Source organism: Mycetomoellerius zeteki, unplaced genomic scaffold (genome assembly GCF_001594055.1).
Source record: "Mycetomoellerius zeteki isolate Tzet28-1 unplaced genomic scaffold, Tzet1.0 scaffold72, whole genome shotgun sequence".
Taxonomy (NCBI): Eukaryota; Metazoa; Arthropoda; class Insecta; order Hymenoptera; family Formicidae; genus Mycetomoellerius; species Mycetomoellerius zeteki.
This window is the reverse complement of record NW_017257742.1, coordinates 327,045-342,485: the sequence shown is the minus strand read 5'-3', so window position 1 is coordinate 342,485 and position 15,441 is coordinate 327,045. Positions and strand designations below refer to the sequence as shown.

At 39.1% G+C, this 15,441-nt stretch overlaps 2 protein-coding genes across 4 annotated transcripts in view; both read left to right on the top strand.

The window, feature by feature from the left end:
* The window catches only part of CNBP (CCHC-type zinc finger nucleic acid binding protein), a 6,302-nt gene extending 1,520 nt beyond the window's left edge, over nucleotides 1-4,782 (top strand). For 2 of the 3 annotated variants that reach the window (XM_018458322.1, XM_018458323.1), the window contains exons 2-3: nucleotides 595-844; nucleotides 935-4,782. In XM_018458322.1, coding sequence (XP_018313824.1) covers nucleotides 605-844; nucleotides 935-1,159 — 465 coding nt within the window. In that variant the 5' untranslated portion in view covers nucleotides 595-604 and the 3' untranslated portion in view covers nucleotides 1,160-4,782. Of the gene's footprint in view, nucleotides 1-45; nucleotides 93-594; nucleotides 845-934 lie in introns of those variants that run through there. The other variant, XM_018458324.1, reaches the window with a different exon arrangement.
* Nucleotides 4,783-7,400: 2,618 nt separating this feature from the next.
* Nucleotides 7,401-15,441, top strand: part of BicD (Microtubule-associated protein Bicaudal D) — an 8,493-nt gene continuing 452 nt past the window's right edge. The window contains 8 exon segments of the mRNA XM_018458354.1: nucleotides 7,401-8,120; nucleotides 10,466-10,606; nucleotides 11,040-11,876; nucleotides 12,379-12,525; nucleotides 12,767-12,799; nucleotides 13,528-13,960; nucleotides 14,282-14,536; nucleotides 15,374-15,441. The exon segment at nucleotides 15,374-15,441 is cut by the window's right edge and continues 17 nt beyond it. Of these exon segments, the coding sequence (XP_018313856.1) occupies nucleotides 7,917-8,120; nucleotides 10,466-10,606; nucleotides 11,040-11,876; nucleotides 12,379-12,525; nucleotides 12,767-12,799; nucleotides 13,528-13,960; nucleotides 14,282-14,536; nucleotides 15,374-15,441 (2,118 nt within the window). The 5' untranslated portion in view covers nucleotides 7,401-7,916.

Here is a 15,441-nt window from a genome sequence, read left to right as displayed (position 1 = left end):
CCCCCCCCCCCCCCCCCGTCCGCCTTGATAAACGCTAGCTAGAGTCGTTTTGCGGAGCAACGTGAACGTGCATTCCTCGCGATTTTTCTAAGGTTGTAATGTAATTGTATCGAGTATATAATATGTAGCATATGTTGCGACGTAAAAAATGGGTACATGATACAAGGAATCAATATTGTACATATTATATACTTATGCAGCGCAAAAGCTTGCAGCAACATTGTAATGTTGCTGCCAATATTGCGGGAACATTTCGATGATGATGCAACATTACTGAAGCGTTGCAATGTTGTTGCAATATTGCTGAAACCTTGCAATGTTGCTGCAATGTTGCTGCAATATTGCTGGAATAATTTATGCTCTATAGCCCAATTTCGCAACTCACGGTTAACTCTTAACTGAGATTTAACTTGTTCATTATCTCTTTCCAATTCTAGAATTGAAAAGAGATGAGAAACAAGATGAACCTTGGTTAAGAGTTAACTGTGAGTTGCGAAACTGGACCTATGTTTTAAAGATTAAGTTATATAATAATTATCTTGACTATTTACATGTGTGTGTATATTATTTATCTATATGCAATTGTAATTGCAGGTCTTAAAAAATGAGTTCGAGCGCTTGTTATAAATGTAACCGTATGGGCCACTTTGCAAGAGAGTGCCCACAAGGTGGTGGTGGAGGCAGAGGAGATCGTGGCCGGGATAGAGACGGTGGTTTTGGACGTGGCCGAGAGAAGTGCTTCAAATGCAACCAATTTGGACATTTTGCGCGCGAGTGCAAGGAGGATCAGGATCTTTGCTATCGCTGCAACGGTGTCGGTCATATTGCGAAAGACTGTCAGCAGGTTAGTACACCTGTGAAATTGGAATTGAACATGGAGCACCAAGACGTGCCGAACATGTGGTACAGATTGGACAGGTATTGCTGTTGACAGGGACCGGAGTTGAGTTGTTACAATTGTAACAAGACTGGTCACATGGCGCGCAGCTGCCCGGAGGGTGGTAATGATTCCGGCCGTTTTGCGATGCAGAGCTGCTATAACTGCAACAAGACGGGCCACATCGCTCGTAACTGCACCGAGGCCGGTGGCAAGACTTGCTACATTTGCGGCAAGACTGGTCACATAAGCCGCGAATGCGATCAGGATGACAGGAAGTAGGAGATAACCGGAATCCGTGCCGCTCGCTTAATAATGATAAGCAGTTTACCGTCGCGCACGCCGTTCCCGGGGATAGATAGATAGATAGAGATGTGCGGACTTATATCGTGAAGCATACAATTCGTAATCAGCGAGGACGTATCGTCGCCGCCGTCATCGTCATCGACATGTTCACGATTGTAACCACATCGTGATTACAATGATGAGTCGATTTCGTTGTCGTCGTCGCCATTGTCGTCGTCGTTGTCATAATCGGATTTCTATCTCTCCATGCTCCTAACTCCCAGAAGTCAGTCTACTCCCCAGCCCTCCTCGCCCTTATTCCTAATCTCCTTCCCCTCTCTGCCCACCGTTGTTCTCTTCGCAAGGATTTTTTTTTCTTAAACGATGTCTTTAAGTTTTTATTGCTGTTGAACACCGACACTTGTACACGTACCATTTGCTACTACGTGTGAATGAGAGCAGGGTTCATTCTACGAGTAACACGTCTGACATTTACATTTACACGTATATGATGTATACACACATACACTCACTTACACACGTACGCTCACACATACACACACACACACACACACACATATCCATATGCCATGCATACATACACAACCTATGTAATAATATTATAAACATTCTATTGAATTAGAGTAGAGACATGAATCCTCTGTCCCCTGACTTTCAAACTGTCTCGTATGCGCATTGTTTTCTGATGCAAGATGTATGGATTCTCGGGAAGCACACACGTAGCCTTGCCGAGATTTGGCGCGTGTTTGGCGATTTTGCGTGATGTGTTGATGTAACGCGTGAGACTACTTCCACGCGCGCCCTCGACGGCTCTTGCATTTGTATAAATAAAGCAAATTTTACGATAACGATACCTCGATTACAAACATGAAAATAACGAAAAGTAAACGGGCTGCTACCCGTTGACAGAGAGGAACGTCTTCGCCATTGGCACGGATTCATCAACGAGTCACAAGGCACGGGCTCACGTCGCATCACTTTTCGCATCCACGCATCTTGTATTCTCCGGTCCTCCCTCTCGAACTCTCTAGCCGACACTCATAAATCGACAAATGAAGGAACGAAAGAAAGAATTGAAGAAAAGGATTCGGAAGCGAACGCGAGAACATGGGAAAAGAGTATGCGAGAACACATGCCGGCACCCTGAATGCATAAAAATAAGATTTAGTAACGCTAATTTTAAATGTGTAAGGATGTAATGAGGATCTCATCGAGTTATTACCGTGCGATCAAAATCTCACTACAGATGCTTCAAAGCATTTCATTTATCAATCAGAAGAAAAAGAATTTTACTAACTGACCAATAAAAATATACTTTGAAGCATTTGTAGCATGTTAATCGTACTCTGTGTCACTTTTTGTGCGTTCTTTTGTTTCTTTTTCTATTTTCTTTTTATATACCGGACTCGTCTAGTTTGTATAGGTACGGACAAAAACGAAGTATAGTTGTAGGATTGTCACAGTGTTTACAGGTTTATATGCAATTAAACTCATACCCTCCGATTTCGACGAAGAGTGCGTTCCACTTGATGCTCGCAACGTTCATGAAGTCATCCTTGGCAATTTATCGCATGTTACACAAGGACTTAATGGTCGCGAGTGTTGTGAGACTCAAATGGAACACACTCAAAGTAGGGCGAAAGAGAGAGAGAAAACGTATGCGCTTTCTACAGTTTTCTGAACGTAAAAAGAAGGATATGTTGTGATTAATACCAAGTAAGATACGTCCGAAATGATTGCTACATCGATATGTATGTATATATACATATAAACACGGTGGTCTGTACAAGTTGACACATTTTGTACGTACAATCATAATTGTTAAACGACAAGACTATAGATTCATATTGTTCATACAGTACTGTCGCTTGACTGTTGATAGGCGATAAAAAGAAAGCCCACAGAGGAAGAAGTGTATCAACCTTACTATATCCTTACATGTTGCTGAAAATACTTCGTTACTAGGTATATGTATATATATATCCGCATATGTGTATACATATATTTATGCATATGCAGGAGCTGTATTTTGTACTGTAAAAAGCTAGCTTATACTCTGGTCGTTGCTGGTGACTAATTCCGATAATGCGATCCTTTGTATTTTTGCGATCGTTTGTATTTCCATGAGAAAAATTATATTTTTCATGTATAGAGTATAATCACGAAGTGATGACCGATACTGTCTTTTTTTTTCCTAACTCATAAGTTGTAGGGACAAAATTTTTGTAAATGATGCGATCAAAGAAAAGGAAGTTGTACTCAAAGGGAAAAAAAAAAGAAACTATTATTCCCCGTCACACGCGCAGGGGACGACCACTTAACGCTCGATGCGAGTACAAAGTGAGATTTTTTCTTATAAAACGAATATAAAAGGAAGGATAATCGCATGCATGCGTACCTAATACGGCGAAATTATATTAGCGAGAGCGCAGCGACTCGTCCGATCGCGCGGTATTTCATGAAGTAAAATGCAAGCCGAGTTATACTATAATTAGGATAAGAGATTAGGATCCCGACTACTTTTTTGAAATACCCGGACCACGTTTATGCTAAGTAGCTGCAGTGCAACTATATCAATTCGATCATCCGGAATGGGGGGGAGGGGCTAGTCTTTGTTCAAGCCCAAAAGGCGGATCGTCGCGTGGACGTCGCTGAGGCGGCCCGCTGACGTGGGTAATTCCACGCACGACGTCCACGCTACTCGTACGCTTCGCGCGGCTTCCGTGGTTCTACCAGCAGCGACAATTGTGTATTAACGTTCAGAAGCCAGGCGTGCCTGACTATCTCGGTGGAAGTAAAGGCCCGGAGCCGGTCGTCTTCTTGGACAATGGCGTACCCGGGGGTGTTTCTTATAGTAACCCAGGTGTCCTGCAGCAATTTTATACACTTAACACACTGTGCGGGACTTAAAAAAAAAATATGCCGGATCTCATTGCGTAGTTTCAGTGTGCTAGTGCTCACGTCAACGACGAGACTTGGAGAGGATCAAACAAATTGTACTTCGCTATATTGGACCTTCGCGGACCTCTGGCGCTATCAATACATGGACACACGTCGGACCAAGTATTCCGGACGACGCGAAGTGTCTAGACGGACGTCTGAAGACATGCGGGAGTGTTTAATCTTTGATTAGTCTTAACGGACTTTACGACAAATTGGACGAATTTGAGAGATCTTTTGCTTCTCGCTGGTTATCAGAATGAAGTGAAGGATGGGTCAATTCACAATTTGAAGTTGGATGTCCGTGTACTACGATGTTGACCTTTCTCAGACGTCATTTTTATACTGTCTGGCTAGGAATGACTTAGCTACACATCACACGTAATAGCAAATAGTCTGGATAGACACAGCCGATTCCCTCCGCGACACGGTCTCTGTGGTTCGTTGATAGCACCAGAGGTTCAGACGAGCATACGAATAATTATTATAAAGAATAAAAAATCGAGTGCGATTAGGGCACCTGCGCTTTTGTCTCTGCTACAAGACTTACGTACGAATATTGTAAAGAATACGACTGTTACAGTGTATGAATCTAATTCGACCGGCGGCGCACGCCGGGTCCACGGCTCGACTTATATATTAAACTAATCTATTAATACTTAAAAAAAGAAGAAGAAACGAGAGAGAGTGAGAGAGAGAAAGAAAGAAGGAAGAAGACAAGGAGGATGAAGAAGAAGAGAAAAAAAGAATATGAAGTATTCGAAGTTATGTTTTTAAACAGAATTTTTGAAATAGAATGTGTACGGAGAGGCAAAGGAATGATCTTCTCTTTTTCTGTGTTTACCCCCAAATACTTTATGTTCCTTCCTCTCTTTAGAGATCCTTCCTACTCTTAAGGGATTGATTCTACTGCGACAACATAACTACAGTTTTAGGATATCACGCTTTGAATATCTGTTACAAGGCTCATTTTTCTTAAGATAGATAAATTCCAATCTCGGTTTAATTTACCTACTCTTTATCTCAGAATCCCACATAGTACACTTTATCTAAGGTCTTGGGAAATTTTTAGGAAGTCCTTTGAAGGTTCGCTATGTGAGATTAGAACACTGAGAAAAATGTTCTGATTAAACCAACAAAAAAAGCTTAACAAAAGTAGCATTTTGATAAGACCAGAGTTTCAGGTTATCAGATAACCAGAAATTCCAATGAAAAAAATAAAAAGTAAGTTAAACCGAAATTAAAATTAATCTACATATACATTAGGTGATATGACCGGGAATGAAACTGATTTAAAGCTCAGCTGCCCTTAAACATTCTCTTCCCTTATAGAAATTTAACACTGGAAGGTAGTGATTGAGACTGCTTATTTTGAGTTTTAAACGCTGTTGTTCATTGTACGAAACAAGTAGTTAATTACTACCTTCTTAAATTGCATTGCTGTAAGGATCGTTAAGAGATTCATTTGACGTTCGAAAACGAAAACGACGTTGGAATAACGTTTTTCTCCCAGTTTCTCTTTCCAAACATCTCGTCCAATTAATGCGCCTTACTAATTATGAAAATATATATGAAACCGTAAACACGCTTTATGGTTTCAGGAATAATAAGATGTATATTGAATATGTACAGATTGTGCTGTCTGTTGAGAAGAATTACATAACCATGCCAACGCACGCATGCTCCGGCCTGAATTCACGCAATCTACGTGTCATCGTTAAATGGACTCGCCAGGGATTGATTGATTAATTAATTAATTAACAGTCGTCCAGCATATTTGTCTCGGAATTTCTGGAAGAGAAAGCTTGCGAAAAATTAACGCGTTACACGAGAATTGCTCTGCGATTCTAGATTGTTAATCAGCAACGATTCTCAATGCTGCAAATTAAATTGTAAATTTTTATAATTTCCGAAAGCGAAATTCTACGGTACATTCTTCCCACATAGGAGATGTGAGAAGAATTTTTATTGCGTGTTGGACAGGTAAATCGCTGTAACTTGTACTCGTCAAGACTAGGGTCTATATTCATAGTCTTATATTAAAGGCTTCCTTAAATTTATCTGCTATACGAATTATTTCATTGGCTACTGAACATCTAAAGATAAATTTAAGGAAGCCTTAAGTACAAGATCCAACTACGAATACGAGTATAAACTTCGCTGATTTATCGCGTTAGTTTCTTGCATTTCTCCGCGAGTCTGTCGTCTGCCATACATTCTCTAACTACGCATTACATATTTTTATCCACGCGATTGTTATCAACGATTAACTTGGCCGCTTATGAATGCTTATGAATGAGTGGGCCGTAACTTATTGCTATCAAAACTAAACTTCAACACTATTTTATTATGTTGGTTGCTTGCATTTCTCCGCGGTGCTGTCGTCTGCCATACATTCTCTAACTACGCATTATGCTGATTCTACGAGTCGGAAATCTTAAGTCTTAACCAGTTTTAACCTAGATAGGTGACTGACTTTTTGCATCTACTAGTTGTTAGTTGTACAGCAAGTCGTTTAATTCGACCGATGGAAAGGAATAAAGTCCAATTTGGTCAATCTTAAGAAAATCGGTAGTCTTAGTCGTACAAGTTGGCTGTTGGCCAATTTCACCGATTCGACTTAGAACTACCGACTCATTGTCGAATCAGCTTTACATATTTTTATCTACGCAGTCGTTATCATCGATTTACTTGGCCGCTTATAAATGCCGATGAATGAGCGGATACAGGGAGGAAACGAGTGAATGGATGATCGAGCGAGCTCTATGGTAGAAAGAATACAGAAAAAATATAAATAACCGCGTGACGTCGATGCGTGAATATATATCGACATCCATGTGTCCTCATCCTCAAGTAGGCGGCGAGAAAAGTCTCTTTGGCTACGTTTACACCGTGCATTTAGGCCGCGGCCTATACAATAGGTGTCTTTGGCCGGTATTCATAGTCAGATCTTATATTCAAGACCGTCTTAAGTACAGTCTTAAGACGTCATGAACCAATCAGAGGGCTGTATTAGCGTCTTAAGACATTACTTAAGACAGTCTTGAAATAAGAACGGACTATGAATACTGCCCTTGTTTATCTTGTATATTAAACAAAGACACCTATCGTATAGTCGCGGACTAAGAGCACGGTGTAAACGTAGCCTTTATCGATGCGGGGTGGAGAGAACGAGAGGGAGATCGGGTGGTCTCTCAATCGTATGAACGAGCGGAACGTCGAAACGAGTTAAAAAGCAGAACCACGGAACACGCGTATCCGGTTGTCGCGTGATCTCGCCCGTCCACCCACCCGCACCCCGAATCCACCCGAGTCATCATCGTCGTCGTCGTCGTCGTCGCGCCGCGCCGTCGCCGCGTCTGTCAAAATCGGCTCGAAGTGTCACTCGCGGTGACGGTCGGTGATGGTGGCTCTCGCATCGCAGGTAGGATGTGAAAAGCCGGAGGACAGGTAGGAGTCGTAGGTGAGTCGCGTACGTCGTCGAAGACAGGAGGCCACGACACGAGGCGTCGGAGGGAAAGAAAAAAAGAAAGGAAAAGATCGGCGATTAATCGAAGGATGCGTTCGCGCTCGGGCGGTGCAACCACGGCGACCGGCGTCCATTCGTCTCACTCGCGATAACGACGAGGTGCCGGAGGTGGTGTAGGAGGCGACGGAGAAGGGGGAGGAGTAGGGGGAAGCGGGGGAGTGACACACGAGGAGTAGCAACGCCGGAGGGGAGACCAGCGGAGTCTTCGTTGTCGTCGTCGTCGTCCTCATCAACCTCGTCGCCGTCGTCATCGCGTAGGCAGCAATGGCCGCCGTCGACGGAATCGAGGAGCTGAGGACCGAGATCGAGCGTCTGTCGCGTGAGCTCGACTTGGCCTCCACCGAGAAGATACAGTCGGCGCAGTACGGACTCGCGCTGCTCGAGGAGAAGTCGGCCCTGCAGCAGCGGTGCAACGACCTCGAGGCGCTCTACGAGAACACGAAGCACGAGCTGGAGATCACGCAGGAGGTTAGTGCATGTCCAGGATCTTGGGTTTGTTTTTTTTTTTTATTGTTACACTGGACCGCATTTTGGAACTCTCCTCTTCTCCCTTTTACCAAATATCAAACATATCCCTGGTGAAAAAATTCTTGTATTATCTCTACGGTGACCATATTTTCTTAAAAAAAAATAAAGGACAAATCTGCAAATTTTAGGGCTTTGTTCTTAAATATTTTTAAACCGGTTCGTAATTGTCAAAAATTTGTGCATTATAACATTTTATTGCACAGTATAATTAAATAGAGATTTAGAGACAGTTTTCTGATAGTTTGAAACTGGTTCGACTGTATTGGAACAAACCTTTGATCGGAAATAATCAAAGGTTGGAAATAATAAAAAATGAAAACAACTCTAGTTTGAATAAATTTAATTTAAAAAATTAAGAAATATAATTAACAAAAATAAATTGTATTTATATACATAAAACTGTAAGATATTTCCTGTAAAAATTTGCTCATTGATATAATATTATAGACATTGGAACGCTAGTTAGAAAAGAATTTCCCATAATGTCAAAATAAAGGATAGTAAAGGACAATATTGGAAAATAAAGGACAAAATTGAATTTTGAAGAAACAAATAAATCTAAAGCATAGCTACTTAAAATAAAGGACATATGATCACTGTAATTATCTCATAACATTTTAAAGAATTTGTACTGTAAATTTATGAAGATTTCTAAAAAAAATACCTTGAACTTTTATATATTTTATAAATTTTTGTCTGAAATTGCAAAATGATACGTCTTAAAAATCTTAGAATTTATGTATGTGGTGGTCTGACAAATATTTTAGGGCTGTAAAAACAGATAAAATGTTATACTTTATTTTTCAAAATAATCCTTGGTGTAAGATTTTATATTATATTATTATTTAGATATACTTATTATTTATGTAACTCTTTTGTTAATTGTGTGGTTGATAAAGACTGTGATTAAAGTTGAAACTTATTTCACTTACGACATGTAATTATTTTTATATTACGTTAATACTTCATGTACTCGTACATACTATTATGATAATACTATTTTATATTATGTTAATACATGCTTGACTTGGTCTATTATTAAATTTTATTTGTTAAATTATTATTATTATTATTATTGGATACTTACTCCATGAGTAAGTCTTCCATGACATCAATACACTTCACACATCTTGATACAAAGCCTCAAAACATTTTAAAGTTCATAGTTGGAATACTATTCAGAGTACTCATCACGTTCCTGTGAATGTCCTTGAAAATATTTCATGTTTTAAGTTTTGAGAATAACATGAAATCTGATAAAGCCAGATTCGGTGAATGATGGCCAAACAGTTTTTGATAAAGAAAGAAATTGTGGATTTCATGTTGTTCCTAAAGTTCAAAAACATCGTGAAAGATAAACATTTTCAAGACATCGCGAACATTCAGAGGAATGTGACGAACAGCATTCTAACATATGGACTTTAAAAAAAGTTTTAAGGTTTTGTATCAAAGATATAAAGTATATTGATGTCATGTCATGAAAGACTACTATGAGAGATAAAATTTATTCTCAGATATCTGTTCTTTTATTGCAATCACATATATGAAAAATTCTAGAAAGGATAGACTTTCTCAGCACTTTTAAAAAATGTTTTAATTCTTATAAAAAATCTGAAAAATTTTTCAAAAAGTTATAAAATTATATAGAAACCCTAAAAATTATATGAAGAATTTAAAAAAGTTTCACCAGAGATATCTATTTTACTTTAAGCACAAACGGTATACACTAGTTCAACTATAAAAAATATATTTCTTTTGGGGCGATTCCGTCACTCGACACGCCCGTTAGAGAAAGAAAATTTATTCTGCTCTTGCGACAGTTTGCTCGGCAGCAGTAGCGATTAATGTATAACGAATACAAATGAGACGTGGGCGAACTTTTATTACTGCACGGTAAACATTTTACATCGAGCATATGAAATGAGTATGCGGAAAGAAATGTTCCTTTTTCTTAGAATAGAACAGGTAGCAGGAGATAGAGTCAACCGTATTAATTTGACTAAAGAAGGAATGTGGAGTGACTCATTCAGTGTACCTGCTATTGGCATTGGCCAATCAACGCGGATATCTATATTAATTATCTAATCTGGAATACCATTTTTGAAAAAATACTTATGAGATGGTAATTGGATGTATTTTTTATTTAGAATTTAGTATATTCGCTGGACAGTCTTGAATAATCGGTCTTATTATTCTTATCACTTGTGTATGCGTCACGTAAACACATTTCTTGCATAAAGATGTATATTTACTCTTGACTTAAGTATATTTTGTCGTTATTTTAGGCGCTAGCAAAGTTCCAAACAACTACAAAAATAACAGCAAAGAGCGGCATCGAGCAAGAAGAAAGTCTTCTTAATGAGAGCGCCGCTCGGGAAACGTCTTTGCAATCGCAGATCATCGAATTAGAAAACGAAACGAAACAGGTTTGTATCGGCAATTATCGACTTTTGCAAAATGGAAATGCATTTTGATTCAGTATCGTAACTCAGTAAGCAAACAAATTGTCGCCAAGTTTGCATCAAACTTGTTCAGAGTTGGTGACAAATTTGATGCCGTTATATTAGCTATAAATTTAGATTTTGTTAGCAAATCTTACATACATAACCAGACAGGAAATTGACAGCAAAAACTAAACAAAGTTTTGATCAGTTTTTGCCGTTAACTTACTGTCAGATTATTAGCAAGCTTTGCATGATTTTGTCGCATAATTCTCATATTATATCAGCAGATTTTATTACATATCTGTCAGCAATTTATTAACAATATTGAATTTACATCAAATTTTCTCTACAGAATTTTAGCATTTGACAAAATCAGTTTTCGACAGACTTGGCTGAATGGGAAATGTGTTTTCAGTTGCGACATGAATTGGAACGGGTGGAGGCAGAGCGTGATCACGCGCTGCAAGAGCGCGAGGAGGTCGGGAAAGATCATCAGCAGGCGGAGACGGAGCGCAAGTCGTTGCGAACGGAGTTGCGGGAGTGCAGGTTCCGGGAGACTCGTCTGCTTCAGGACTACTCCGAGCTGGAGGATGAGAATATCTCATTGCAGAAGCAAGTGTCCGGTTTGCGGTCAAGTCAGGTGGAGTTTGAAGGTGCCAAACACGAGATTCGACGACTCACGGAGGAGGTCGAACTGTTGAACAGTCAGGTGGAAGAATTGACGAATCTTAAGAAAATAGCGGAGAAGCAGATGGAGGAGGCATTGGAGTCCCTGCAAGCCGAACGTGAAGCCAAGTACGCTTTGAAAAAGGAATTAGACCAGAGAATCAACAGCGAGTCGATCTACAATCTTAGCAATTTGGCGCTTTCCATTCGGGGCATCACGGAGGATCAAACGATATGCAGTGACGGTGAGGATGATTCGCCTGCACTGCGTAGAATCGAGGCGGACTTAAAGACGCAAGAACCAGGCACATCTGCGACCGACAAACAGGTCGACTTGTTCTCTGAAATTCATCTAAACGAATTGAAAAAACTGGAGAAGCAGCTAGAACTCGCGGAAACCGAAAAGGCCCATCTGACGCAAAATCTACGCGAGTCGCAGTACGCGGTCGAGAAGAGTCAGGCGGAATTGCAATCGTTCGTTGCACGAATAGTGCAGCTGGCAGCGCATGTGCAATCGTTACATCATCTTCATTCGAAATTGCCGGAAAAGCAGAGTGAAGAGACGACGTTAGATAAACTCAATCAGGTACATTTATATGTATATGTCGCTTAAATGCGTTAACAGAAAAATGACACAAGTAAAAAATTAACGTTTTTTGAAATAATGAAAAGAAATCAACTCTAAAAACTAATATATTTTTGTGGAAAAATGACATATTTGTCAACACATTACTTATATGAAAATGTTCTATAATTTTTGGGGATGAAATTTAAGGTTGTAGTATTCGAATTGTGAAAATTCATAATATATTTTTCAAAATTACATTATAATTGAAAGTATAATACGAAAAGAAAGTAAAGCTATGCATATTCACTATCCTAATGAAAACATTATTTCAATTCAGAAAGAATTTAAAAAATGCTCTACTAAAAAGTTTCTAATTTTTAAACGTGTTGCTTTCCTATCAACGTAGTAATATTGTTTTTCAAAATTAAAATAAATTTTATAATATGAAAAAAATAAATAAAACCTACGTTCAGATACTTTGCTATAAAACGTTATATTAATGACACTATTGTTTTAACAGGCCGTTGTGCAATATCATCAATGGAGCACAATGTCCGCTCGCGAGATTAGTCAGTTGCAGAAAGATCTGTCCGAATTGGAGAACGGCTTAACCGTGTCCGACTCCACGCAGCAGCTAAGAACAGAGCTGACGAATCTAAGGAACAAGGTACACGCTTATCCATATCTTACTACGATTTTATGAGATGTACTTGTAACAGCGTTGTCGCGAAACTTGCGACAAAGGGTGAAGGTATTAGTTAAAAACTGTACTGTAAGATATATAAAAAGATATGAAAGAGAAAAAGAACAAGAATTTGCTAGTGACGAGAGTATAAGTGTGTGCAATAAAACTGGCGCAATTATCGCGTAAGAATGATAGACTTTGAATAGAAATTGTGGCGTTTCAGATACCTGAGTCAGAGAAGAGCCTTCGAGAAAAGGTTGGGTTACGTGTGGTCCCTTTGACGTATTTACCAGATATTTTAATAACAATTTGTCTTGTTGGCTCCTCTAATGATCCGTACAATGATACTTGCTTCTCAGTGTCTTAACAGCCCATACATCGCTTCCTATCTAAGATACTTCTCATATATTTAACCGTACATGTTTTCGAAGCTAAACTACTGACGAATATTCATTCCATTAAATGTAAATCCACGTGTGAGAATAATCTTATTCCTCTGAACGCTATAAACATTCATTTATGTTTTCACACATGGATCCTGGCATCAGCGCATTTGAACGAATGTTACTATCGAGTGCTCGAAAGAGACAACGTACGGATCATAATACGCTATGCAACATGGCTTTTGAGATAGAATGCGCTTGGAAACGAAAAGTCAGAATCGATTACTTTCCTTCTAAATTTAAATTTCACGCGTATCTAACGTAGCATGTCGGTCGGAACTCGCGAGCCTGTTTTGCACGAATGCTCGAAGAAAGAAATCATCTATCTATACATTTTTCGCAAAGTCTTCGTATTGCACTCGCAAAACTGCGAACTGTGGACCTTAAACTACTGTCCGATTACTTAATAAATTCTATTCTCAAACTCATCTCACGAACGAACTTCTGATAAACACATAGTACCAGACAAACGTACCTAACGCATTTATTGCGACCTGGTAAGGCGCGTTCGCGTACTCAATACCTTCCCCCTTCGTTTCAGCTCTTGGACACGGAACAGAGGAGCATGCAACTCGAATCGGACGTGTCCACTCTGTCGAAACTCACCGCGGAAGCGGGCGGTTTTCTCGATTCTGCTCAGAACGATCTGCAGAATCTCTCCGACGAGCTCGCGCAGCTCTATCATCACGTATGCACCGTTAACGGCGAAACGCCCTCGAGAGTAGTGCTAGACCATGAGAAATCGGAGATACCCGAAAAGGAGGAGGAGAATGGCAAGATGGATTGGTGCAGAACTCTATTCAAGACCGACATCAAGATTAAAGATTTGGAGAGCCTTAGCAAAGCGAAGGAAATTGCGAAACACATAGAGACCGCGATGGACCAAATAAAACATCTCAGAAACGCCGTAGAACACACGATCGAATTGTCCAAAGTCAAAGGAATGCAATCCAATATTTGTAACGTTTGCAAAGGTAAGTATATTCTCGTGCTTGATGAAAAGCTTGTTTTTATTCTTTAAGTGAATAGATGAAGTAGCCACCTAGGTATAGTTTTCTTTAAAACCTTGTTCTAAAAAAAAAGTATTGCCCACATGCTCAGATATCTTAAAGTTTATTATTTTGATATTAGTAAGAAATATAACTATATAAAAAATTAAAATTTTTTGGAGGTATTCTGAGCATCTCACCTACGAACTTGTGTCTATCTTTAAACCACTTACCTACTTAAAGATTAATGGACGTAATTGAATTTGATCAATAAAGTAATTTCTAATTTTAACTCGATCTTTTCAGCGTCTGTCAATGAAAATAAAGCAGACGTAACAGATCTTCAAGAGCAAGTTATCAGATTAAAGGCCTTGTTGTCTGCTAAACGGGAACAGATCGCCACGTTAAGAACAGTGCTTAAATCAAACAAAAATACAGCAGAAGTAGCATTAACGAATCTGAAGAGCAAATACGAGAACGAGAAGAGCATTGTTAACGAGACGATGCTTAAGCTGAGGAATGAGCTTAGAATGTTAAAAGAAAACGCCGCGACATTCTCGAGTGAGTATTTAACTTCTGTATCCCTTTTTATCTTTCCTATGTGACTAGATGTTTTAATAATTTAATAGAAAAATTTATGCAGAAAAAGAAAATTTTATATATATAGAAAGAGATATAATTATAAATATATTAGTAATTTTCTTGCCCTATGAATCTTCACTAAAACCATTTTAAAAACTACCCACTTGTAAGATACTTTTACAAAACCTATCCATTTATTAGTGAAATTCAATAATATAACTTTTTTATTTTGTCCCACTAACACATGTCTACTAACGTCAATTAAAAATTGATTATCAGTCTTAATGAACTCATTGCTGTTAATACTATGGTGTATCGCGGTGGATTTTTCAAACTCTTTGATTCTCTGCCATAATTACTGTATTACATAAAAATTACCAAGCGTACCTGCATATAACATTTTCTTCCTAAATGTGACTAGTCATTAGGCCTATCTTTTTTAGATGAAGTTCTTGCATGGTTCATTTTTCTTCTTTTTCTCTCCACGCTGGAAAAAAAAAGAGAAAAGATGAGCGGTGCACAAGAAATTTAGCTAAAAAAAAAACAGATCTATTATCACGCGCTTATTTCGGAATGTGATGCAGTAAACTATTAAACTATCTACGATGTACCTGGTTTTTGGTTGACACATTTTTCTTTTCTGCCATAACTTTATATACATTAATGTGTAAAGATGCTGCCTTTCATTCCATTATGGAACTAGTTTCCGCTTCATCTTCCGCAGGGAATTCCGATACGCTTCCAATTCCAATATCCCTCCATTTCATTCGCTTATCTCTACGTCGTGTTAAACCCTGCTAACCATGCGCTGTCCAGGTCTGCGTGCAATGTTCGCTGCACGCTGCGAAGAGTACGTGACGCAAGTGGACGAACTTCAGCGGCAG